Source organism: Coregonus clupeaformis, chromosome 26 (genome assembly GCF_020615455.1).
Source record: "Coregonus clupeaformis isolate EN_2021a chromosome 26, ASM2061545v1, whole genome shotgun sequence".
In the NCBI taxonomy this organism is placed as follows: domain Eukaryota; kingdom Metazoa; phylum Chordata; class Actinopteri; order Salmoniformes; family Salmonidae; genus Coregonus; species Coregonus clupeaformis.
Window position 1 is genome coordinate 4,845,332 of NC_059217.1, and position 27,199 is coordinate 4,872,530.

The 27,199-nt window shown below is 43.8% G+C and overlaps 1 protein-coding gene across 1 annotated transcript in view; it reads left to right on the plus strand.

The window, feature by feature from the left end:
- LOC121540526 (BMP/retinoic acid-inducible neural-specific protein 3-like) overlaps positions 1-27,199 on the plus strand; it is an 85,997-nt gene that overhangs the window by 41,733 nt on the left and 17,065 nt on the right. Inside the window, exons 2-4 of the mRNA XM_041849461.2 lie at positions 7,716-8,050; positions 20,477-20,667; positions 26,428-26,618. Of these exons, the coding sequence (XP_041705395.1) occupies positions 7,839-8,050; positions 20,477-20,667; positions 26,428-26,618 (594 nt within the window). The 5' untranslated portion in view covers positions 7,716-7,838. The remainder of the gene's footprint in view (positions 1-7,715; positions 8,051-20,476; positions 20,668-26,427; positions 26,619-27,199) is intronic.

The window sequence follows — 27,199 nt, forward strand, 5'->3', positions numbered from 1 at the left end:
ACTTTTAGCCCTCACGGTTTTCACCTCCAATGCTTCAGGAATCGCTGTTAACTGATTTTCCTTCCAATCTAACAAATTCACATAGGGTAATTCATTTAACCAAAAACACTTAAACCTAGGCCTAAACAAATGCTTCTACAACGACATCATTATATCTGTTAATGATTGTTGCTGATACAACAGCCATGATAAAGCATAAGATTGACACGTACTTGATAGAGGTTCAGCCACCATCTCTAAGATTGAACCCCATGTGCCTGGTGCTGGAATTCTCAACAGACATGGACCCTCAAGATACCTCACTGATCTTACAGAATGAGTTAACTGCTGGAACCATAGATTCCTACCTGCCCATCCATCTTTAATTTGCAAAACAGGAGAATCAAATCCATATGCCTTCCATTTAGTTTCTCTCTTCCCTAACGAGCAGTATTGATCAGATATATCTTCTTGTGTTCCATCAAAATTAAAGAACTCATCATTTACCTCCAGGATAGTATTCTGCACTATTTCAGATGAATCTACATCATTCTCTACTACCATCTGCTCTCCTATTTCAACACTATCCTTACTACCATTCACTGCACTCTCCATCCATATCATAAACTTCTGAATCACTCTTACTACATCCCTTAGTTTCAGAAAAGTTGTTGTTGGTGTCTGTGTCACATTTCCTAAATTTGTTATTGCCGTCGTAACATTAATCTCTTTCAAAGTTACTGTTAAAATAGTTGCTTTAGTTGATGTATTAACACTCTTAATTATTCCCAGTAGCAAAGTGAGAGATGTCCTCTGTGTATTATTTTCTGTTGGAGTGGCTACTGTAATATACTGCTCCTGAACTCCTTTGGTGACTGTGGAAACTTCAACAGGCTCTAAATCTTCCATCATAAGCGTCACCTTACGAGTTGCATAGCCTTTTAACCAATAATTCTTAACCGGAACAAATTTTAACGCTGGCTCTAAGTAAGTACACATATATTCTCCCTGATCTTCCCATGTAACATTACGCAAAATAAGTGAGCAATAACTCATAACCCTCTTCCACTTCATATCGTTGTACAAAATATACTTCCTTTGACTAGATGAAACAGCTTCTACTTCTGGTTAATTAATTTTTTATTTTTTTTATTTTTTATTTTACCAAATTATTGATTAGTGGCAATCTTACCACATCCGATTAGGAAAAGTAAATGAAAGTAGTCAACTTCAGAGCAATCCAAAAAAGAAAGACCTGTAATCCAGCAACACTACAACACTCACAAACCAATTGCTAAATAATCACCCAATTACCTTAATTTTACAGAATAATGTCAGTGCTGGATTTCCAACACAACTCTAATCAAACCAACTCATGCACAAAAAACTCCAATATGCAATTCTTAATTACATCAATTGATCAGTCTGTTGCCAAGTCCCTGTCAAATTGTCACAACATGAAATATGCTAGGCACACACAATATCCTCTATGGGAAGGTACGTTTTGTGAACAGAACAGTACTGGCCTTGATTGGACTTGATCCGTGGCAGCACACACTGTCAGCACCTTCTCTCTCTCTCTGTCTCCTCCTTCTCGTCTCTCATATCACAGGAGAACAAAGAACACAGACAATAATTTAGTATTTTATGCATTCACTGGGTTATTTCAACCATACAATACCCTTTTAGTCATACCTATGTTCACACTCGCGCTAAGAAATAAGCAAACAGCTCAACTCAGGAATATTATAAATAGCTCAATAATTTTTATTTTATTTATTTATTTTATTATTTTTAATCCATCACCATATCTCTCATTTATAAATTCAATAGATCTCAATCAAATAGTTTCATCGTTAAGCAACAGCCGATTTAACAAACAGAATACTTTATTCGCGTGTAAGTCTCCCCCTCCTTCTCTGTCTGCATGTCACAGCAGCTCAGTGCAGGCAGGGGAGTGGCATATTTGCTCTACGTAACTCTAAACTCATAAAATCCCACACATGCGCAGTTCATTCACCAGTGCGATTTCAGAGTGAGAAGAGCTCCCAAGCAGCTCTCTCCAAGCTAAACAACAGATAGTAGACATACCAGCTGTCCCTCCGTTATTTCCCCAACATAGACAAACAGTAACACTTAACAAAACTCCCAAACCAACACAGACACGAAGACTCATAAGATTTTAACCTTAACTAACATATTTCCTTACAAAAAACTAAAACCCCTGTTGTCATAGCCTTAGTCGACACACAGCAGAGACCTCACCTTTTTTTTCACACACGCACAGGCTCTCTTTCACACACACACACACACACACACACAATTCAAGAGGAATGTATCCGTTCCTACGGTCCTCTAAAGCATGCTACCGTCGTTCCTTATTTTTCATAGTTCCTTCCTAAATTTATGCTACCTTGACTTTGCAGATATCCAATGAGAGGTTACATCGAACATATACCTTGTCAACTATAAGTCGAGGGGTAACTTGCAACCGAATGTATCTACCACAAATTCCAGTCCCCAGAACTGACCTTAAAAATCAACCTAGTGAGTTTTCAGGATTTTTGGCCCATCCTAATGATCGCCTCGTTTGAGGGCTTCCATAGATCAACGACGTCCTAATTAGTATACATTTTCCTTAGTTCCTGGCCTTTTTCCTTCATTATATTCAAGCCAAATATCCCTGTGCCCAATGTTATCAATTCCTATAGACACTCCCCCCTGTTTGCGTTGCTTTCAACGCAAACAAATTTAGAAATTTAGAACGGATTCTCATCACACAGCAAATAACAGCAAAGCGCACACATAAGGCTTTTGACGGTGCAGTCTTTCAACGCACACACACACACAAGCACACGAACTGACCAGCACCCAAAGTTTGTGAGAAAGCTCACCGTATCTGCATGCCTCTTGAGCGGGAGTCAGCTCGGCGCCCATGAATGGAACGCTGAGAAAAGACGCAACACGGCCCAATTCCTCGTCGCCATTAATGTAGTGTCGAGATAACGATGCTGAGATGCTGTGATGACAAGAAATCCGCTGACACTGTCCTTGATTATAATAATTTATTACATCATAGATTTCAGCGTCAATTTACAGATTTCTGCAGAAAATCCGGAGAACAACTGACCCAATCTCTAATATGTTGTTCCTCCCCGTCCTTTGTTTCAACCATGGTATTTATAATCTGTACCATGATATGGGTGGTTTCCCCATAAACCAATCCCAGGACGCCACATAACAGACTTCCTCTAACACACCATTTGCAAACATCAGCAAAGTCATAAACTGTTTAGACACTACAAAGAAAATGAGAATTAAAAACAGGTTCAGCCCCTGCTTCGACTGTGATCTGGCAGAATTACTCCACTACAAGAATTCCATTTGGCGAAAGGCTCGGCACACACATAAGTGCACTCAGGCTATCTGGAAGGTCAAAGTTAGTTACTTTAAGGAGCAGTTCTCTCTCTGTGGGTCTAACCCCAAGAAGTTCTGGAAAAAGGTTAAAGACCTGGAGAATAAACCCTCCTCCTCACAGCTGCCCATGTCCCTTAATGTTGATGATGTTGTTACTGACAAGGAGCACATGGCTGAGCTCTTTAATCACCACTTCATTAAGTCAGGATTCCTATTTGACTCAGCATGCCTAATTGCCCGTCCAACATTTCCTTATCTCCCACCCCTTCTAATGCGACTAGCCCCGATGCTCCTCCCTCTTTTTCCCCTGCCCCGCTACAAAAGTTTCTCCCTGCAGGCAGTCACTGAGTCTGAGGTGCTAAAGGAGCTCCTTAAACTTGACTTCTTTAAGGTTGCAGCCCCTATCATCGCCAAGCCTATATCTGACCTTTTTAACCTGTCTCTCCTCTCTGGGGAGGTTCCCATTGCTTGGAAGGCAGCCACGGTGTGATCTTTACTTAAAGGGGGAGATCAAGCTGATCCTAACTGTTATAGGCCAATTTCTATTTTGCCCTGTTTATCAAAAGTTTTGGAAAAACTTGTCAATAATCAAGTGACTGGCTTTCTTGATATCTATAATATTCTCTCTGGTATGCAATCTGGTTTCTGCTCAGGTTATGGATGTGTCACTGCAACCTTAAAGGTCCTAAATTATGTCACCATTGCCCTTGATTCTAAGCAATGTTGTGCTGCTTTTTTTATTGACTTGGCCAAAGCTTTTGATACAGTAGACCATTCCATTCTTGTGGGCTGGCTAAGGAGTATTGGTGTCTCTGAGGGGTCTTTGGCCTGGTTTGCTAACTACCTCTCTCAAAGAGTGCAGTGTATAAAGTCAGAACATCTGCTGTCTCAGCCACTGCCTGTCACCAAAGGAGTACCCCAAGGCTTGATCCTAGGCCCCACGCTCTTCTCTATTTACATCAACAACATAGCTCAGGAAGTAGGAAGCTCTCTCATCCATTTATATGCAAAAGATAAAGTATTATACTCAGCTGGCCCCTCCTCTGATTTTGTGTTAAACACTCTACAACAAAGCTTTCTTAGTGTCCAACAAGCTTTCTCTGCCCTTAACCTTGTTCTGTTAGAAGAATGCCCCTCTCCTCACCGGTGTGATAACTACCTCTGAGGGTTTAGAGCATGAGGTAGTCACCTCATACAAGTACTTCGGAGTATGGCTAGATGGTACACTGTCCTTTTCTCAAATTACGGAGATGTAATTTATAGATCGGCAGGTAAGGGTGGTCTCAAGCAGCTAGATGTTCTTTACCATTCGGCCATCAGATCTGCCACCAATGCTCCTTATAGGGCACATCACTGCACTCTATACGCCTCTGTAAACTGGTCATCTCTGTATACCCGTCGCAAGACCCACTGGTTGATGCTTATTTATAACACCCTCTTTGGCCTCACTCCCCCCTATCTGAGATACCTACTGCAGCCCTCATCCTCCACATACAACACCCGTTCTGCCAGTCACATTCTGTTAAAGGTCCCCAAAGCACACACATCCCTGGGTCGCTCCTCTTTTCAGTTCGCTGCAGCTAGCGACTGGAACGAGCTGCAAAAAACACTCAAACTGGACAGTTTTATCTCCATCTCTTCATTCAAAGACTCAATCATGGACACTCTTACTGACAGTTGTGGCTGCTTCGCGTGATGTATTGTTGTCTCTACCTTCTTGCCTTTGTGCTGTTGTCTGTGCCCAATAATGTTTGTAGCATGTTTTGTGCTGCTACCATGTTGTGTTGTCATGTGTTGTTGCCATGCTATGTTGTTGTCTTAGGTCTCTCTTTATGTAGTGTTGTGGTGTCTCTCTTGTCGTGATGTGTGTTTTGTCCTATATTTTTTTTTAAATATCCCAGCAGGAGGCCTTTTGCCTTTTGATAGGCCGTCATTGTAAATAAGAATTTGTTCTTAACTGACTTGCCTAGTTAAATAAACGTTAAATAAAAATTAAGAAAAATTAAATTGGTTCCATGTGTTTGATGCCATTCCATTCGCTCCTTACCAGCCATTATTATGAGCTGTCCTCCCCTCAGCAGCTTCCACTGGTGCTTATAGTATTGTTTTCTTTGGCAACTGTGGTATAAGCAGGATAAACAGCTTAAACAAACGCAACTAAATAAACGTTGCTGTTATTCTGGCTGCAGAGGTAGTGACTGTGAAGCTGTAGTTAGTTGGTTAGCTAGCAGCAAGGAAAGGATAAGAACATTGCCACTGAGCATGGCAACGGAACATGAAGAACGAACGACTGGGTCGCATCCATAAATATCGAACTAATCGAACGAACTAATGGGTTGCGTCTCTAGTAACCAAAAGATGAGAAAGTATTAATTTGCTTATAAAAATGAAAATATCAATTTAAAAACATTATTACTACCGCTAAATGGGTGCTTTCATATTGTTTCTTTGGCAACTGTGGTATAAGTGGGATAAACGCCTCCGTTCTGTACATTACCTTGGAAAAATGAACTCCACAAAGGGACTTTGCTCCGCCTCGTACAGAATGTCAGCGTTTATCCCTTACGTATTATGTCATGTTTCATGTTTCGTGTGGACCCCAGGAAGAGTAGCTGCTGCTTTCGCAACAGCTAATGGGTATCCTAATAAAATACCACAAAATACCAAAATATTATATTGCTTGTGGCTCAAGGATGGCATTTTAACCGTGTTTGAAAATGTAATATTTATGATTGCATATGCGAGCACAAATGTGATCCAGTAATGCCCTTGTAAAGTGGCAATGGTGTGTACCTGATATGATTCCGACAGATAACAATCTGGTTAGTTGGGTCTGTGTTGCTGTTAATGTCATTATAGAGCTGGTGGTATCTGAATCTGTGGACAGATAAATGTTTACATACTGGACTTTCACATTGAGCAGGTAGAGAGAGAGAATAGAGATGATGATGATGATGATGAGCGAGAGTGAGCGTGAGAGAGAGAGTGAGCTAGAAAGAGAGTTTTCCTTCCTGCATCAGCGTTTGTTTGGCCCCATGCCTGTTGGATGATAAAATAATGTGTATTTAAAAAATGACCCCTGCCCTCTATTCTGATATTAATAGGTAAGACAGTCCCCTCGCTGCAAGCGAAGGTCACTTTTACACAATGTTTACAAAAAGCCATGTAAACTCTACATGCTGCAGGGGTTCCAATTGACTTGGTGGAAATAGTGTTGCTGTTGCATGAATATTGGAAAAGCTGGAAGGCTAACTCACTGTTTAACATTAACAACAGCCACAAAAACAAAGTTAAATGGGAATTACTGAGGATTGTAATGGTTGCAGTGTTTCATAGCTCCCCTACCTCCCTCACCACCTCTAGCTCACTATGTGGAACACCACTGTGCTAAAGTGAACTGTGCTCCATTGCCCCCCCGCCCCCAACACACACACACATGCATACGCATACGGACATGCACACACATGCACATACACACCTTATCAATATGCATGGCCATGCACAGATTTCTGCACTGAGGAATTGAATGTAATGTAGCAAAACCGGAGCTTTTGAATCTGGTGTGATCACATTGTGAAACAGATAAGGCATGTGTTTGCATCAGTGAGGGATATCCACTTTTCTGTGAATAACACCCAGTCTGCAATTCATTATAGTCACACACACACACACACACACACACACACACACACACACACACACACACACACACACACACACACTCTCTCTCTCTCGCTCATTTTCCACCTCTCTTTCTACCTCTGTCTTTTTCTCCATCTTTCTCTCTTTCTCCCAGTCTCCCAGTCTCTCTCTCTTTCTCTCTCTCTCCCTCTCTCTCTCTCTCCTTCTTTCTCCCACTCTCTTTCTCTCCATACTGCTCTTTCTCTCACTCTCACATCTCCTAGCACCTGCTCCCATGTCCACCCCCCACCCCCTGGTGTCTTGCGCTATTGTTTGAGAATAATGATTTCTGAAACACTCCCACACACATGGTCACATGGCTGAGTTCACTTGACAGATTGTCATCAGAATACAGTAATGGGACTTTAAAAAACAAACAAGCATCTGGTTTGGTCATGGCTGCAGGGAGAGATTGACAACCCTTAGTAGGAAGATGGAGAGTAATGGGAGGCTTGGACTAGAGGTGGAACAGCAGGCTAGTCTTAAAACAGATGTCTAGTGACTAACTCCATAAGAGCTAAAGATATCTTTTTTTTTGTTTACTTGTCAGTATGGCATCTCTAAAATGATGAAGGTGCTTGATGATTATAAGATAATTCATTTCTCAAGTGACAATGATTTATGTCTCTCTCTCCCAGGGGGAGGTGAGGGAATGCAGATCCACCTGTCATCCCAGAGGAGGTGTGAGCTCACGTGTGGGAACCCCTTCCACTGCTGATCCCCTCCCTCCACCCTTCCCTCCCTCCCTCCCTCAATCTCTGATGGCTCTATGGGGCTTTCTGATCCTGCACTGCTGGGTCTGGTTCTGGCTTTTGAACAGGGCCCCTGTGTCAGCCAGCCTGCCCCACGACCGCCCCGGGGGGCCCCTGGACTGGCTGCTGTCCGACAAGGGCCCCTTCCACCACTCCCAGGAATACACAGACTTCGTCGACAGGAACCGGCAGGGCTTCTCCACCCGCTACAAGATATACAGGTGAGTTGTGTAGCAGGGTTTATACGTAGGGGGTTTACAGGTAAAGGGGTGAGTCTCATAGCAGGGTTCTCTTCAGAGATATACAGGAGAGTCAGACCAAAGATTGCCTAGATGAGAAGTTGGGAGAATCAACAGTTAGATCAAATCAAATCGTATTGGTCGCATACATATACAGTGGGGGGGGAAAGTATTTAGTCAGCCACCAATTGTGCAAGTTCTCCCACTTAAAAAGATGAGAGAGGCCTGTAATTTTCATCATAGGTACACGTCAACTATGACAGACAAAATGAGAAAAAAAAATCCAGAAAATCACATTGTAGGATTTTTAATGAATTTATTTGCAAATTATGGTGGAAAATAAGTATTTGGTCAATAACAAAAGTTTCTCAATACTTTGTTATATACCCTTTGTTGGCAATGACACAGGTCAAACGTTTTCTGTAAGTCTTCACGAGGTTTTCACACACTGTTGCTGGTATTTTGGCCCATTCCTCCATGCAGATCTCCTCTAGAGCAGTGATGTTTTGGGGCTGTCGCTGGGCAACACGGACTTTCAACTCCCTCCAAAGATTTTCTATGGGGTTGAGATCTGGAGACTGGCTAGGCCACTCCAGGACCTTGAAATGCTTATTACGAAGCCACTCCTTCGTTGCCCGGGCGGTGTGTTTGGGATCATTGTCATGCTGAAAGACCCAGCCACGTTTCATCTTCAATGCCCTTGCTGATGGAAGGAGGTTTTCACTCAAAATCTCACGATACATGGCCCCATTCATTCTTTCCTTTACACGGATCAGTCGTCCTGGTCCCTTTGCAGAAAAACAGCCCCAAAGCATGATGTTTCCACCCCCATGCTTCACAGTAGGTATGGTGTTCTTTGGATGCAACTCAGCATTCTTTGTCCTCCAAACACGACGAGTTGAGTTTTTACCAAAAAGTTATATTTTGGTTTCATCTGACCATATGGCATTCTCCCAATCCTCTTCTGGATCATCCAAATGCACTCTAGCAAACTTCAGACGGGCCTGGACATGTACTGGCTTAAGCAGGGGGACACGTCTGGCACTGCAGGATTTGAGTCCCTGGCGGTGTGTTACAGTGTGTTACTGATGGTAGGCTTTGTTACTTTGGTCCCAGCTCTCTGCAGGTCATTCACTAGGTCCCCCCGTGTGGTTCTGGGATTTTTGCTCACCGTTCTTGTGATCATTTTGACCCCATGGGGTGAGATCTTGCGTGGAACCCCAGATCGAGGGAGATTATCAGTGGTATTGTATGTCTTCCATTTCCTAATAATTGCTCCCACAGTTGATTTCTTCAAACCAAGCTGCTTACCTATTGTAGATTCAGTCTTCCCAGCCTGGTGCAGGTCTACTATTTTGTTTCTGGTGTCCTTTGACAGCTCTTTGGTCTTGGCCATAGTGGAGTTTGGAGTGTGACTGTTTGAGGTTGTGGACAGGTGACTTTTATACTGATAACACGTTCAAACAGGTGCCATTAATACAGGTAACGAATGGAGGACAGAGGAGCCTCTTAAAGAAGAAGTTACAGGTCTATGAGAGCCAGAAATCTTGCTTGTTTGTAGGTGACCAAATACTTATTTTCCACCATAATTTGCAAATAAATTCATAAAGAATCCTACAATGTTTTTCTGGATTTTTTTTCTCAATTTGTCTGTCATAGTTGACGTGTACCTATGATGAAAATTACAGGCCTCTCTCATCTTTTTAAGTGGGAGAACTTGCACAATTGGTGGCTGTGAAAATACTTTTTTTCCCCACTGTATATGTATATACAGTGAGGGAAAAAAAGTATTTGATCCCCTGCTGATTTTGTATGTTTGCCCACTGACAAAGAAATTATCAGTCTATAATTTTAATGGTAGGTTTATTTGAACAATGAGAGACAGAATAACAACAAAAATATCCAGAAAAATGCATGTCAAAAATGTTATGAATTGATTTGCATTTTAATGAGGGAAATAAGTATTTGACCACTCTCAATCAGAAAGATTTCTGGCTCCCAGGTGTCTTTTATACAGGTAACGAGCTGAGATTAGGAGCACACTCATAAAGGGTGTTTTCCTAATCTCAGTTTGTTACCTGTTTAAAAGACACCTGTCCACAGAAGCAATCAATCAATCAGATTCCAAACTCTCCACCATGGCCAAGACCAAAGAGCTCTCCAAGGATGTCAGGGACAAGATTGTAGACCTACACAAGGCTGGAATGTGCTACAAGACCATTGCCAAGCAGCTTGGTGAGAAGGTGACAACAGTAGGTGCGATTATTCGCAAATGGAAGAAACACAAAATAACTGTCAATCTCCCTCGGCCTGGGACTCCATGCAAGATCTCACCTCGTGGAGTTGCAATGATCATGAGAACAGTGAGGAATCAGCCCAGAACTACACGGGAGGATCTTGTCAATGATCTCAAGGCAGCTGTGACCATAGTCACCAAAAAAACAATTGGTAACACACTACGCCGTGAAGGACTGAAATCCTGCAGCGCCCGCAAGGTCCCGCTGCTCAAGAAAGCACATATACAGGGCCGTCTGAAGTTTGCAAATGAACATCTGAATGATTCAGAGGAGAACTGGGTGAGAGTGTAGTGGTCAGATGAGACCAAAATTGAGCTCTTTGGCATCAACTCAACTCGGCGTGTTTGGAGGAGGAGGAATGCTGCCTATGACCCCAAGAACACCATCCCCACCGTCAAACATGGAGGTGGAAACATTATGCTTTGAGGGTGTTATTCTGCTAAGGGGACAGGACAACTTCACCGCATCAAAGGGACGATGGACGGGGCCATGTACCGTCAAATCTTGGGTGAGAACCTCCTTCCCTCAGCCAGGGCATTGAAAATGGGTCGTGGATGGGTATTCCAGCATGACAATGACCCAAAATACATGGCCAAGGCAACAAAGGAGTGGCTCAAGAAGAAGCACATTAAGATCCTGGAGTGGCCTAGCCAGTCTCCAGACCTTAATCCCATAGAAAATCTGTGGAGGGAGCTGAAGGTTCGAGTTGCCAAACGTCAGCCACGAAATCTTAATGACTTGGAGAAGATCTGCAAAAAGGAGTGGAACAAAATCCCTCCTGAGATGTGTGCAAACCTGGTGGCCAACTACAAGAAACCTCTGACCTCTGTGATTGCCAACAAGGGTTTTGCCACTAAGTACTATGTCATGTTTTGCAGAGGGGTCAAATACTTATTTCCCTCATTAAAATGCAAATCAATTTATAAAATTTTTGACATGCGTTTTTCTGGATTTTTTTGTTCTTATTCTGTCTCTCACTATTCAAATAAACCTACCATTAAAATTATAGACTGATCATGTCTTTGTCAGTGGGCAAACGTACAAAATCAGCAGGGGATCAAATACTTTTGTCCCTCACTGTATGTATATATATATATATGTAAACTCAGCAAAAAAAGAAACGTCCTCTCACTGTCAACTGCATTTATTTTCAACAAACTTAACATGTGTAGATATTTGTATGAACATAAGATTCAACAACTGAGACATAAACTGAACAAGTTCCACAGATACGTGACTAACAGAAATTGAATATGTGTCCCTGAACAAAGGGGGGGTCAAAATCAAAAGTAACAGTCAGTATCTGGTGTGTGGCCACCAGCTGCATTAAGTACTGCAGTGCATCTCCTCCTCATGGACTGCACCAGATTTGCCACCAAGGCACCTGCAAGTTCCCTGACATTTCTGGGAGGAATGGCCCTAGCCCTCACCCTCCGATCCAACAGGTCCCAGACGTGTTCAATTGGATTGAGATCCGGGCTCTTCGCTGGCCATGGCAGAACACTGACATTCCTGTCTTGCAGGAAATCACACACAGAACGAGCAGTATGGCTGGTGCCATTGTCATGCTGGAGGGTCATGTCAGGATGAGCCTGCAGGAAGGATACCACATGAGGGAGGAGGATGTCTTCCCTGTAACGCACAGCGATGAGATTGCCTGTAATGACAACAAGCTCAGTCCGATGATGCTGTGACACACCGCCCCAGACCATGACGGACCCTCTACCTCCAAATCGATCCCGCTCCAGAGTACAGGCCTCTGTGTAACGCTCATTCCTTCGACGATAAATGCGATTCCAACCATCACCCCTTGTGAGACAAAACCGCGACTCATCAGTGAAGAGCACTTTTTGCCAGTCCTGTCTGGTCCAGCGATGGTGGCTTTGTGCCCATAGGTGATGTTGTTGCCGGTGATGTCTGGTGAGGACCTACCTTACAACAGGCCTACAAGCCCTCAGTCCAGCCTCTCTCAGCCTATTGCGGACAGTCTGAGCACTGATGGAGGGATTGTGCGTTCCTGGTGTAACTCGGGCAGTTGTTGTTGCCATCCTGTACCTGTCCCGCAGGTGTGATGTTCGGATGTACCGATCCTGTACAGGTGTTGTTACACGTGGTCTGCCACTGCGAGGACGATCAGCTGTCTGTCCTGTCTCCCTGTAGCGCTGTCTTAGGCGTCTCACAGTACGGACATTATAATTTATTGCCCTGGCCACATCTGCAGTTCTCATGCATCCTTGCAGCATGCCTAAGGCACGTTCACACAGATGAGCAGGGACCCTGGGGATCTTTTTTGTTTCAGTAGTGTCAGTAGAAATGCCTCTTTTAGTGTCCTAAGTTTTCATAACTTTGACCTTAATTGCCTACCGTCTGTGAGCTGTTAGTGTCTTAACGACCATTCCACAGGTGCATGTTCATTCATTGTTTATGTTTAATTGAACAAGCATGGGAAACAGTGTTTAAACCCTTTACAATGAAAATCTGTGAAGTTATTTGGATTTCTACGAATTATCTTTGAAAGACAGGGTCCTGAAAAAGGGACTTTTCTTTTTTTGCTGAGTTTATATATACTGTAAATATATACATACAGTGGTGTAAAGTACTTAAGTAAAAATACTTTAAACTACTAGCTTTTTGGGGTATCTGTACTTTACTTTACTATTTATGTTTTTGACAACTTTTACTTTTACTTCACTACATTCCTAATGAAAATATTTTTGTTTTTACTCCATACAACCAAAAGTACTCATTACATTTTGAATGCTTAACAGGACAGGAAAATAGCCAAATTCACGCAATTATCAAGAGAACACGTGGTCATCTCTACTGCCTCTGGTCTGGCAGACTCACTCAACACAAATGCATCTTTTGTAAGTAATGTCTGAGTGATGGAGTGTGACCCTGGCTATCCGAAAAATAAAAAAACAAGAAAATGGTGCCTTCTGCTTTGCTTAATATAACGAATTTTAAATGATTTATACTTTTACTTTTGATACTTAAGTATATTTTAGCAATTACATTTACTTTTGATACTTACGTATATTTAAAACCAAATACTTTTACACTTTTACTCAAGTACTATTTTACCTGCTGACTTTCACTTTTACTTGAGTAACTTTCTATTAAGGTATCTATACTTTTGATTGGGTACTCTTTCCACCACTTTGTATATATACAGTACCAGTATATATACAAATATGGACACACCTACTCATTCAAGGGTTTTTCTTTATTTTTACATTGTAGAATAATAGTGAAGACATCAAAACTATGAAATAACACATATGGAATCATGTTGTAACCAAAAAAAGTGTTAAACAAATCAAAATATATTTTATATTTGAGATTCTTCAAATAGCCACCCTTTCTTTACCTTGATGACAGTCTTGCACACTCTTGGCATTCTCTCAACCAGCTTCATGAGGTAGTCACCTGGAATACATTTCAATTAACAGGTGTGCCTTCTTAAAAGTTAATTTGTAGAATTTATTTTCTTCTTAATGTGTTTGAACCAATCAGTTGTGTTGTGACAAGGTGGGGGGTGGGGGGTATACAGAAGATAGCCCTATTTGGTAAAAAACCAAGTCCATATTATGGCAAGAAAAGCTCAAATAAGCAAAGATAAAAGACAGTCCATCATTACTTTAAGATATGAAGGTCAGTCAATACGGAACATTTCAAGAACTTTGAACGTTTCTTCAAGTGCAGTCGCAAAAACCATCAAGCGCTATGATGAAACTGGCTCTCATGAGGACCGCCACAGGAATGGAAGACCCAGAGTTACCTCTGCTACAGAGGATAAGTTCATTAGAGTTTCAAGCCTCAGAAATTGCAGCCCAAATAAATGCTTCACAGAGTTCAAGTAATAGACAACTGTTCAGAGTGGACTTGTTACAAAACAAGAGAAGTGTCTGGACATGAAAACTGAACCAATACTGCCTGAAGAGTGATGCTATGGAGTGCTAGATAAAGGAGGATTAATCAGGGTAGTGATGGAGTCCAGATGTGCCTCATGATGGGGTGCAGGTGTGCGTAATGAGGGTTGCCAGGTGTGTGTAATGATGGATTGCAAGGACCGGTGGTTAGTAGACCAGTGACGTGAAGCACCAGAGAGGGGTAGTAGACGTGACAGTACCCCCCTGACACTCGGCTCCAGCCGCAGCAGGAACGCCGGCCAGGAGGACGGCCCCGAGGGCCAGGAGGACGGCCCCGAGGGCAAGGAGTGGGCCGTTCGGCAAAGGTGGAATTCTCTGATAATGTTGGGATCTAGAATGTCATCCACCGGAACCCAGCACCGCTCCTCTGGACCGTACCCCTCCCAATCCACCAGGTACTGTAGCTGACCCCCACGATGTCGGGAGTCCAGGAGGGATCTCACGGCATAGGCGGAGCTCCCCTCGATTTCCAAGGGAGACGGAGGGGTGTCGTGGAGGATGGCATCAGCCAGGGAACCAGGAACCACCGGCCTGAGCAGGACAACATGAAAAGATGGTGAGATCCGGTAGTAAGTGGGGAGTTGTAATCTGTAAAATTACCTTGTTGACCCTCCGGAGGACCTTGAATTGCCCCACAAACCGGATACTCAGCTTCATACAGGGCAGGCGGAGGGGAGGTTCCTGGTAGAGAGTCAGACGTGATCACCAGGATGGAACACTGGCGCCTCACTGCGGTGACGATCCGCCTGCTCTTTCTGACGGCACACTGGAGTCTCACGTGGTCATCGTTCCATACCTCTTCTGCACATTTGAACCACTCGTCCACCGCAGGAGCTTCGGACTGGCTCGGAGTCCACGGAGCCAGGGCCGGCTGATAGCCCAGAACACACTGGAAAGGAGTGTCGCAATGAATTCTGGGCGTTTTCAGCACAAGGAAGCAATCGGGCCCACTCCCCCTGCCGGTCCTGGTAATAATTCCTCAGGAACCTGGTTCATCCTCTCCACCAACCCGTTAGATTGAGGCCGGTACCGGAAGTGAGGCTGACCGTGACCCCCAGCTTCTCCATGAAAGCCTTCCATACACGTGTTATGTTTTGGGACCACGATTGGAGACGATATCCTCTGAAAGGCCATAGTGCTGGAAGACCTGCTGGAACAGTATCTCAGTGACCTGGAGAGCGGTAGGGAGACCAGCGAGAGGGATGAAACGGCATGATTTTTAGAATCTGTCCACAATCACCAAAATGGTGGTGAAACCATCAGAGGGGAGATCAGTGACGAAATCAATGGACAGATGAGACCAGGGATGCTGAGGCACGGGAAGGGGAAATAGTTTAACTGCTGGAGTGTCCGGGGAGATTTAGATTGAGTGCATGTTGAACATGATTTGACATAGTGTGCAACGTCCTGCGCCAAAGTGAGCCACCAGTTTCTCAGAAAGGGATTGAGTGGTGCGGGTGATAGCTGGGTGTCCAGCGGCGAGGGATATGTGTGCCCAGGTCAGCAACCAATCTCTGAACCCCACAGGGACATAGATGCGCTCCGGAGGGCAGGTGGCAGGAGCGGGTTCCCTCTCCAGAGCCTTGCGATTGTCCACATCTATGTCCCAAAACACGGGGCCAACGATACGGGAGGACTGAATGATGGGCTGGTGGACACTCACAGGGCCCTCCACTGACGTGGAACCACAGGGTGCGGGAAAGCAGGTCCTCCGACATCCTGGTCCCCAGTTGGTAATCCTCCTCTATGACCAGTAGATGGTGGGGTTATGGAGCTGGAGCCACGGGAGGCCGAGGATGACTTTGTGAATGTGTGCGGTGATGAAGGGAAGGCTTTCCTGGTGCTGTGACATGAGTAATTGTGGCGGATCCCAATGGTTGCATATCCAGAGCTTGGACAGGAAAAGGAGAGGAGAGCATGTATTAAGTTATGTTCAGGGAGGATGTGAGGGCCTGGTCGATGAAGTTCCCAGCGGCACCGGAGTCCACTAGAGCTGTAGAGACAACAGATGACGGACAGCCAGACAGTGAAATTGAAACCAGAAAGGGTTTGGTGGAAAGTGAGGATGGAATACTCACGCCTACCCTGGGATACGGAAGGTTACGGGGCCGCCCCTCTGCTCTAGTGGACCCTGGGTTAGGACGCACTGGGCACCGCTGAAGCTGGTGTCCCTCCTGGCCGCAATAGGAACAGAGCCCCAGCTGTCTTCGGCGACGCCACTCTGCTGCGGAGAGGTGCGTGGCCGCCACCTCCATGGGTTCAGGCTCTGCCTCAGGACAGCCAAAGGAGGGAGGCGAGTGGCGAGGTGGACACCGAAGCTCCCGAAGAAGGTTATCCAGACGGATGGCCATCGAGATGAGAGCGTCCAAGGATAGGTTGTCATCTCGATATACCAACTCCGTCTGGACCTCCTCGCTCAGTCCAGTGCGGAGCGCCGGCTCATTCCATTTGCTGGAGGCTGCCACTGTCCGAAAGGTGAGGGTATACTCCGCATCGGTCTGGGCACCCTGCTGGAGTTGAAAAAGTTGCTGACCTCCCTCTCTGCCCTCTGGAGGATGGTCGAAGACCGCCCTGAACCTCTCATAGGAACCCAACTCATTCTCTCCTCTCTCCCAGACGACCGTAGCCCACTCCAACGCCCGTCCGGTCAGCAGGGAAACGACCTTGGCAACCTTGGACCTCTCGGTGGTGGGGCCCTCAGTCGGGATTCAACCCCTGGTATCATATGAACACACATAATACATGGCAAAATGTGTAGAATTTTGCACGGAAAGACCTTTAAAACTTCAAAAATGACTCTCTGCCACATGGCAAAATCTGTAGAATTGCAGGAAATGAGCATTAAAACTGCAAAATTTCTCTCTGCCAACAAGAGGAGTGTGAACAAATTTAACAGTTTGGGATCGCATGGGATGCGAGGTGGGGGTTTGTTACTACGCCGATAAGTGACAATATCCGTTCGGACCATTGCCACCTAGGAGATTTGTGTGACCAGACCTTCTCAAATAGTACTTGAGTAGGCTACCCCTTCAGTGTAAATATTGCTTTGCCAACTTTGCCTGACAACTTTTGGTTTTATTGTGGAATTGTGTGGTGGCCATTTTGTATTAAAGTGCATGTAGGTGGTAGTAATTGCCTCTGTCTCTGTTAATATGAAAAGTTCTGTGGCATGCTGACAAGCATTGATCCAATATGTCCACTCTGTTCCAAATTCCCAGCGATAGCAGCATAGCCAAACAGTCAACCACACTGTTTGTTGGTTTTCAAATCACCTCTCATATCTGACAATCTATTCCCTGGCCCATAACACATAATTTCACAGCAAAAGAGACCTGATGAGATGGAAAGTGACAATATTATTTTCCTGCCCGGTTCTTCTCCTGCAGAGTTTTGGATCTCTGCTAAATTCTCATAATCCTCACTGACAGAGAGATGATGAATTACCACAACTTCTCGTTACAGTGTGTGGCGTGTACCTACACTACAGTAATGAAATCGCACCCTCTCATCCCTCTTTCAATATTCCACATCTCCTCCTGATTGAATTTGAAATAATTTTAATGAGTCCTATAACAGGAAAATAAAGGCTGTTTTCTTGTTTGGGGAATCACTCAGTGATTTAGCGAGTGAAACAGCATTTCCCTCAGTCAACATGATTAGAGACGGGGTTCCGCTGCACCACCTGTCCTAGGCATCCATTGCCAAGTGACAGTTGCCATAGACAACAGGGCGTAGGCTAACGTAGGCTACGCTTACACCAGAGTATAGGCAACCATAGGCTACACGTGTGTATCTCTTGTGTTTTTGACATAGTGCATTTGAGTCACATAAGTGGGTGTGTTGGCGCCAAATTGCATAGAGAAGGTCACAGTATGAATGACATATTTTGTTAAGGCTGCAATGCATCACATTTGTTGTTTGATCTGTGCTACAGTGGCCTTCTCATTTCATACCCATACACTGTTAGAAAAAGGGGTTCCAAAAGGGTTCTTTGGCTGTCCCCACCGGAGAACCCTTTTGGGTTCCATGTAGAACCCTCTGTGGAAAGGGTCCTTCATGGAACCCAAAAGGGTTCTACCTGGAACCAAAAAGGGTTATTCAAAGGGTTCTCCTATGGGGACAGCCGAAGAACCATTTTAGGTTCTAGATAGCCAAGGTAGATGCAGTATGCAGGCCAGGATACAGTATCCCAGTTCTCAGAAATCTCAGCTCTCAGAATCTCCACTTACAGAAATAGTCCAACAATGAGATGTGTGAAAATGAATTAATGGTATCGCAAATGAAACCAAGGTAGCTACATACAGTATAGTGATGACAGACAGATAAAAATAACAACTGCATGGTCTAGTATAAGGAAAGACGGCAGAATGCCGAAAACTGCACCATGGTGAAATCCATTTCATTTAATCTCACTCCCTGGTGGACATACCATTAGGCCTATGGGGGGTTTAAGATAAGACAAGCCCAGCTTATCACAGTCAACGATAACTGCAGAAACGAGCGACAGAGGGGATTTGAGGCTACACATTCCTTACCTGTTCCTTCGCTCCCTCTCTCCTTTCTCGCTCCTCTCTCTCCCCTCTCTTGTTCCTCTTTCACTTCTTACGTGCGATACCTTTGAACTGGAGAGCTCAGCTCTAACATAGCAAAGCAAGTTAGAACTGGTGAGCAATACTATAGTACCCCAGTTGAACAGGAATGTATATGTATGGGGTGAAAAGAGGTCAGGATGAATGGTTATGCTAGGTGTAATTGACCGACAAATTACTCAAGGGCCATGTCTAAAGTATAAGTATATGAGTGTGAATACTGTACATTCATTACACTGTATGTTTCATATATGTATTTCAGAAAGCTTTTCCATAAATGGACACATGCAAACTTACATTATACAAATGAAATGTATTGCTACATTACTGACTATACAAGAGCAGCTTGAAATTATTTGACATAATTCCACATTGCTCCATATGACCCTAGAGAAGCAGGTTGCACTCAGGGTTTTTACCATGAATGAATCCATCAAACATCTGGGTGTGATGCTTTTCCTCATTACTCTTGCTTTAATGTGATATATCTTCTATCAAAAGGCCATCCTCCCTCCATCCATCACCTACAGCCCAGGATGGCCAACCTATTCTCATTATAGCAGACAAGCCTCCACTTCACAGCGCAGTGCATCATTTAGTGGTAACTCGTACCTGTGAGGGTACTTAGGGAGTGTGTGTGTGTGTGTGTGTGTGTGTGTGTGTGTGTGTGTGTGTGTGTGTGTGTGTGTGTGTGTGTGTGTGTGGAGGAGGAGGAGAAGGAGGAGGAGAGAGAAAGACATAGAAGTATAGCAATACGAGACAGAGGGAGAGGGACGGACAGAAGTGGAAAAAATGGAAATAAGAAAATTATTTCCTACATTACATAGCTTCTACTGTAGCCTCCAGCTAACTGATACAGACAGAGCATGTTCATTTCAACCTGACTCACAGAAACATTATCTGAACCTGTCAGAGCCAATTAAAATACTAGATACTATGATTATTTAAACACAGCGGATTAACGCAAACAAAGTCTGTCAAGGCGTAACGGCATACGATGCTCCCATCTTTAAGGTTGCATACAGAATAATGTTTGTCAATGTAAACAGAGGAGGATGTCACATCTACAGACGCTGATGAGAAATATTTTGTTCAGCTTTCAAAACTTTACAGCCGCCTCCAGCATTTCCTTTGCAGCGCTTTTCTTTCTTCTCTCATTATGAGTTGTATTGAGTGTTAGATTGGCTGATGTCTATGGGTTTCTCTGTCACTACACATTGCTGTCATGATGTGGCTATTAAGGAGAGCAACTGTCAGCTGCTCGCTTTGAAAGCAGTCTCCTCCCCAGCTACATTCATCTTCCAAATGATACATGCTTTGGAATCACTCTCTCTCTCTCTCTCTCTCTCTCTCTCTCTCTCTCTCTCTCTCTCTCTCTCTCTCTGTCAAAACTTAAAGCTAATGATGCAGTGAGGCGAGGCAGTGTGGTTGATGGCTGCCCCCGTAGACTCACCTCTCGCCTACCCTTCTGCCAGACAGACAGGACAGACCGACAGAAAGTCATTAGTACCATCACATAATTAGTGAGGGTCTTATTTACCAAACAGCGTCTTTAATGGCGTCTTATCCTTCTTGTCGTCTCCTTTCCAGGGAGTTTGGGAGGTGGAAGGTGAGCAACCTGGCTGTGGAGAGGAGAGACTTCCTGGAGTTGCCGTTGCCACTGACGCCAGAGTTCATCCGTAACATCCGTTTACTGGGTCGGAGACCCACCACCCAGCTCATCACTGACAACCTGATCAGGAAGTATGGGACTCACTTTCTGCTGTCGGCAACACTGGGAGGTAAACAAACCACTGTGGCAATGCTGGGAATTCTGTGGGAATGCAGGATGAGATATAACTGTAGGAGTTGACCCCTATCCACTGATATAGGGTCATATTTTTTCATCCCCCTAATGGTTAGAATAGGGGGTACGGTAATCTGATAATCTGTGTGTAATCTGTGAGTAAATTCTCTATACCACAAAAATGCTGATGTTTAACAGATCTGTATCTAGATCAATTCCACTGACAGCAGGACATGTACAATATTCGTACAGCAGCCTATACGAATTCAGAAGAAGACCTTTCACGAATATGTGTTATCTACATAAATAAAGCCCATTTAAAAACCTCAATACATCTAAATGTACAGTATAACCCTCAGCTACACAGTCAATCTGGAGTGTTTTGATAGATAAGGCTGTGAGGGTGGTTGCTCTTTACAGGAGAACAGCTTATTTCAGCTACAAAGCCCTGTGCATGTCGGGGCAGCCAAGGGAATGGGTTTCCTGTTGGAAAGCAACACTTGTCGATTACCTCAGCCGGGCTCCTGGAAAGGTCATAGTTATAAGTGGCTCTGTAAAATGTCCACACACACACACAAACATATACACAGCTGCACTGGCTGATGCGATGTAAACACAATGCTCTGGCACACAACCAATTCAGAGTAGTATGAGGAGAGGAAGATGAGGAGCTGGTGCTTGGTCATGAGCCAGAGATGTGCTGCTGGCTGCTGACTGGGGTTATAAATTGATTGCCTGTCCGTGTTCTGGAACATGGGATATTAAGGGCACCTTTCTGCAGCGGAGGAAGAAGAACACATAATACAGATTACTATTGATGATATAATGACGCCCTGCCTTATCTCTGGATCTGTATGTATATTTAAGCAATAAGGCCAGAGGGGGTGTGGTATATTTAAGCAATAAGGCACGAGGGGGTGTGGTATATGGCCAATATACCACAGCTAAGGGCTGTTCTTAGGCACAACGTAACGCGGAGTGCCTGGTTAAAGCCCTTAGACGTGGTATATTGGCCATATACCACAAACCCCCGAGGTGCCTTATTGCTATTATAAACTGGTTACCAACAAATTAGAACAGTAAAAATAAATGTTTAGTCATACCCGTGGCATTCAGGGCTCGAACCACCCAGTTTATAATTTGCTATTATTCCACAGCATTGTTGAATACTAGTTTCTGATTGGCTAGAAGGGCACTCTAGAGTGGGCATTCAAACCTGATACTGCATAGGGGACAGTTGGAAAAGATATAGGACACCTCTGAAGTAGTTCCAACAATAGGAGCCTTTTTACCTTTCTAAAGCACTACACCATGCAGACCGTACTTGCTATACAAAGTTACAGAAAGCTAAACCAACAACCAAACAAACTGAAATTGGAGACATTGTAAACGCAGGTCCAGGAAAAACATTTGTTTTTGCAGAGACTTAGGGTGTGTTCGTAAATTGCCACCAGTGTGTCAGAGTGTGCTCTGGGTTGTTTGTTAATTCAGAGCGTTGTCAGATTGTCTGTTTGTAAATTCAGAGCACTTTGCTCTCGGAGCGTTCAGAGCGCACACTGACCCTCTGGCCGAGGGTTGATCTGAGCGTTCTGACCTTGCAACAGCAGTCAAGCACCCAAGCTAACTGGCTATAGTTGGCTAGCTTGCTAGCTACTTCCAGACACAAATGAGAGAACACCTCACTCTGACCATTTTACTCACACTAGCAGAGCTGGTTTGGCTGTTTTCATTTTATCTAGAGCGTTAGTGACTGTAACTGTGCTGCTGGCATTTATTGACACACGGTCATATTCAACGGGTGTCGCGTGTTCGTAAATTCATAATGAGGGAAGAAAGAAAAGCGCCGCAAAAGAAATGCTGGAGGTGGCTGTAAAAAAAACTGGGCAACAGACTAACCAGGTTTGGTGGGAGGAAGAAAAAGTATGAATTGACTTATCAAAATGAAAATATCAATGAAAACATGGCATTTCTATCTATACCAGTAAATATTTGCTTTAGTATTGTTTTCTTTGGCAACTGTGCTATAAGCGGGATAAAAGCCTCCGCTCTGTACATTACCTTGGAATGCAAGAACTCCGCAGAGGGACTCCGCTAACGCATCGGTCGTCCCACTGAGTTTCCAAGGTAATGTATAGATCGTGAGCATTTATCCCTTACAACAGTCGTGGTCAAAAGTTTTGAGAATGACACAAATATACATTTTCACAAAGTCTGCTGACTCAGTTTTTGTGATGGCAATTTGCATATACTCCACTGCATTTCAGCCCTGCCACAAAAGGACCAGCTGACATCATATCAGTGATTCTCTCGTTAACACAGGTGAGAGTGTTGACGAGGACAAGGCTGGAGATCACTCTGTCATGCTGATTGAGTTAGAATAACAGACTGGAATCTTTAAAAGGAGGATGGTGCTTGAAATCATTGTTCTTCCTCTGTTAACCATGGTTACCTGCAAGGAAACACTTGCCGTCATCATTGCTTTGCACAAAAAGGGCTTCACAGGCAAGGATATTGCTGCTAGTAAGATTGCACCTAAAACAACCATTTATCGGATCATCAAGAACTTCAAGGAGAGAGGTTCAATTGTTGTGAAGGCTTCAGGGTGCCCAAGAAAGTCCAGCAAGCGCCAGGACCGTCTCCTAAAGTTGATTCTGCTGCTGGATCTTGGCACCACCATTGTAGAGCTTGCTCAGGAATGGCAGCAGGCAGGTGTGAGTGCATCTGCACGCACAGTGAGGCAAAGACTTTTGGAGGATGGCCTGGTGTTAAGAAGAGCAGCGAGGAAGCCACTTCTCTCCAGGAAAAATATCAGGGACAGACTGATATTCTGCAAAAGGTACAGGGATTGGACTGCTGAGGACTGGGGTAAAGTCATGTTCTCCAATGAATCCCTATTCGGATTGTTTGGGGCATCCGGAAAAAAAGCTTGTCCGGAGAAGACAAGGTGAGCGCCACCATCAGTCCTGTGTCATGCCAACAGTAAAGCATCCTGAGACCATTCATGTGTGGGGTTGCTTCTCAGCTAAGGGAGTGGGCTCACTCACAATTTTCCCTAAGAACACAGCCATGAATAAAGAATGGTACCAACACATCCTCCGAGAGCAACTTCTCCCAACCATCCAAGAACAGTTTGGTGACGAACAATGCCTTTTCCAGCATGATGGAGCACCTTGCCATAATGGAAAAGTGATAACTGAGAGGCTCGGGGAACAAAACATCGACATTTTGGGTCCATGGCCAGGAAACTCCCCAGACCTTAATCCCATTGAGAACTTGTGGTCAATCCTCAATAGGCGGGTGGACAAACAAAAACCCACAAATTCTGACAAACTCCAAGCATTGACTATGGAAGAATGGGCTGCCATCAGTAAGATGTGGCCCAGAAGTTAATTGACAGCATGCCAGGGTGGATTGCAGAAGTCTTGAAAAATTAGGGTCAACACTGCAAATATTGACTCTTTGCATGAACTTAATATAATTGTCAATAAAAACCTTTGACACTTATGGAATGCTTGTAATTATACTTCAGTATACCATAGTAACATCTGACAAAAGTATCTAAAAACACTGAAGCAGTAAGAAGAAGAACAATAGTTGTGTAATTCTCAAAACATTTGACCACGACTGTAAAGTTGAAGTCAAAAGTTTACATACACCTTAGCCAAATACATTTAAACTCAGTTTTTCACAATTCCTGACATTTAATCGTAGTAAAAATTCCCTGTCTTAGGTCAGTTAGGATCACCACTTAATTTTAAGAATGTGAAATGTCAGAATAATAGTAGAGAGGATGATTTCAGCTTTTATTGATTTCATCACATTCCCAGTAGGTTAGAAGTTTACATACACTCAATTAGTATTTGGTAGCATTGCCTTTAAATTGTTTAACTTGGGTCAAACGTTTCAGGTAGCCTTCCACAAGCTTCCCACAGTAAGTTGGGTGAATTTTGGCCCATTCCTCCTGACAGAGCTGGTGTAACTGAGTCAGTTTTGTAGGCCTCCTTGCTCGCACACGCTTTTTCTGTTCTGCCCACAAATGTTCTATAGGATTGAGGTCAGGGCTTTGTGATTGCCACTCCAATACCTTGACTTTGTTGTCCTTAAGCCATTTTGCCACCACTTTGGAAGTAAGCTTGGGGTCATTGTCGATTTGGAAGACCCATTTGCGACCAAGCTTTAACTTCCTGACTGATGTCTTGAGATGTTGCTTCAATATATCCACATAATTGTCCTTCCTCATGATGCCATCTATTTTGTGAAGTGCACCAGTCACTCCTGCAGCAAAGCACCCCCACAGCATGATGCTGCCACCCCTGTGCATCATGGGTGGGATGGTGTTCTTCGGCTTGCAAGCAACCCCCGTTTTCCTCCAAATATAACGATGGTCATTATGGCCAAACAGTTCTATTTTTGTTTAATCAGACCAGAGGACATTTCTCCAAAAGGTATGATCTTTGTCCCCATGTGCAGTTGCAAACCATAGTCTGGCTTTTTTATGGCGATTTGGAGCAGTGCCTTCTTCCTTGCTGAGCGGCCTTTCAGGTTATGTCGGTATAGGACTTGTTTTACTGTGGATATAGATACTTTTGTACCTGTTTCCTCCAGCATCGTCACAATGTCCTTTACTGTTGTTCTGGGGTTGATTTGCACTTTTCGCACCAAAGTACGTTCATCTCAAGGAGAGAGAATGCATCTCCTTCCTGAGCGGTATGACTGCTGCGTGGTCCCATGGTATTTATACTTGCGTGCTATTGTTTGTACAGATGAATGTGGTAGCTTCAGGCATTTAGAAATTGCTCCCAAGGATGAACCAGACTTGTGGAGGTCTACAATTATCTTTCTGAGTTCTTGGCTGATTTCTTTCTGATTTTCCCATGATGTCAAGCAAAGAGGCACTGAGTTTGAAGGTAGGCCTTGAAATACATCCACAGGTACACCTCCAATTGACTCAAATGATGTCAATTAGCCTATCAGAAGCTTCTAAAGTCATGACATCATTTTCTGGAATTTTCCAAGCTGTTTAAAGGCACAGTCAACTTAGTGTATGTAAACTTCTGACCCACTGGAATTGTGATACAGTGAATTGTAAGTGAAATAATCTGTCTCTAAACAATTGTTTGAAAAATGCACAAAGTAGATGTCCTAACTGATTGCCAAAACTATAGTTTGTTAACTAGAAATTTGTGGAATGGTTGAAAAACGAGATTTAATGACTCCAACCTAAGTGTATGTAAACTTTAGACTTCAACTGTAGTCAAGGGCTGTGATGTGAAGCGGGGTGCCTGTATAGTCCTTAGCCGTGGTACAGTATTTTGGCCATATATCACAAAACCCAGAGGTGCCTTATTGCTATTATAAACTGGTTACCAACATAAATAGATCAGGAAACAAGTATTTTTTGAGTCATACTTGTGGTATATTGTCTGATATACACATTGCTGAAATGCTGTTTCAGCAATCCGCATCCAGGACCCAAACTTCCCGGTTTATAATTGTTCATATTCTACCAAATAGCACCTGGTTAAGTCATAATCACTGGCAGTGAATAATGCATTGATATTACATTTTATTGCCATTACTACTATCAGTGGGTAGCTGTTGATTATATAGTTCAGACTGTCTAAATAACATCAGCTGACATATGTATAGACTGTTTCAACAATGTTAGCCAGCGAACTTTCTCCAAACAGTTGAAACAAAGCCTGTTTAAACAATGTCAGCAAACATTGTCCCAATGCTGTCTTTCTGTTTGCAGGGGAAGAGGCCTTAACGATATTTGTGGACAAGAGGAAGCTGAGTAAGAAGGCAGAGGTGAGCGACTACTCTGGCAACTCGTCCAGTGTGACTCTGGAAGCTCTGCACCAGCTGGCTGCCTCCTACTTCATCGACAGAGAGAGCACTTTGCGCAAGCTGCACCACATCCAGATAGCATCCACAGCTATCAAGGTAAACCTACAAGTTGCACCACATCCAGATAGCATCAGACATACACACACAAAGATACTGTACACACACTGACCTTTGGACAGACTCAAGTGGAGCAGCACAGTTGTTTGGCTGATTAGAGATCCTGGAATGTCCCTTGTAAGAAGTGTCAGCATCTTACAAGGGAATTTGGCTATTTGACAATTTGTTGGGCCTTTCTCAGATACCACCTGGCATGTACGTCCTGGATGGCTAGAAGATCGCGGAATGTTGATCAGTAGGTGATGCATTTCCAGGGCCAGGTGTTGACCTCATCTGAACTGAGTAGCTGATGAGATTAATGTTGTGATATGCATGACATACCGGTAGATCACTGTACGTTTTTTATTAAGGAAAATGTATTCTGTTCCTACCATGCTTTCCAACCAAGGTGCATGAATAGACGTGAAAGATATTCAGCAACAACTGAAAAAACACACTAAAAACTATAGAAGTTGAAGTTATTTCAAACACCTGATATGGAGGTATATACATGCCAAAACCTGTTGGATGTGAATGAAAAAAGTGATAGAGATACCTTTAAACTGTTAGGAAGGATTTTG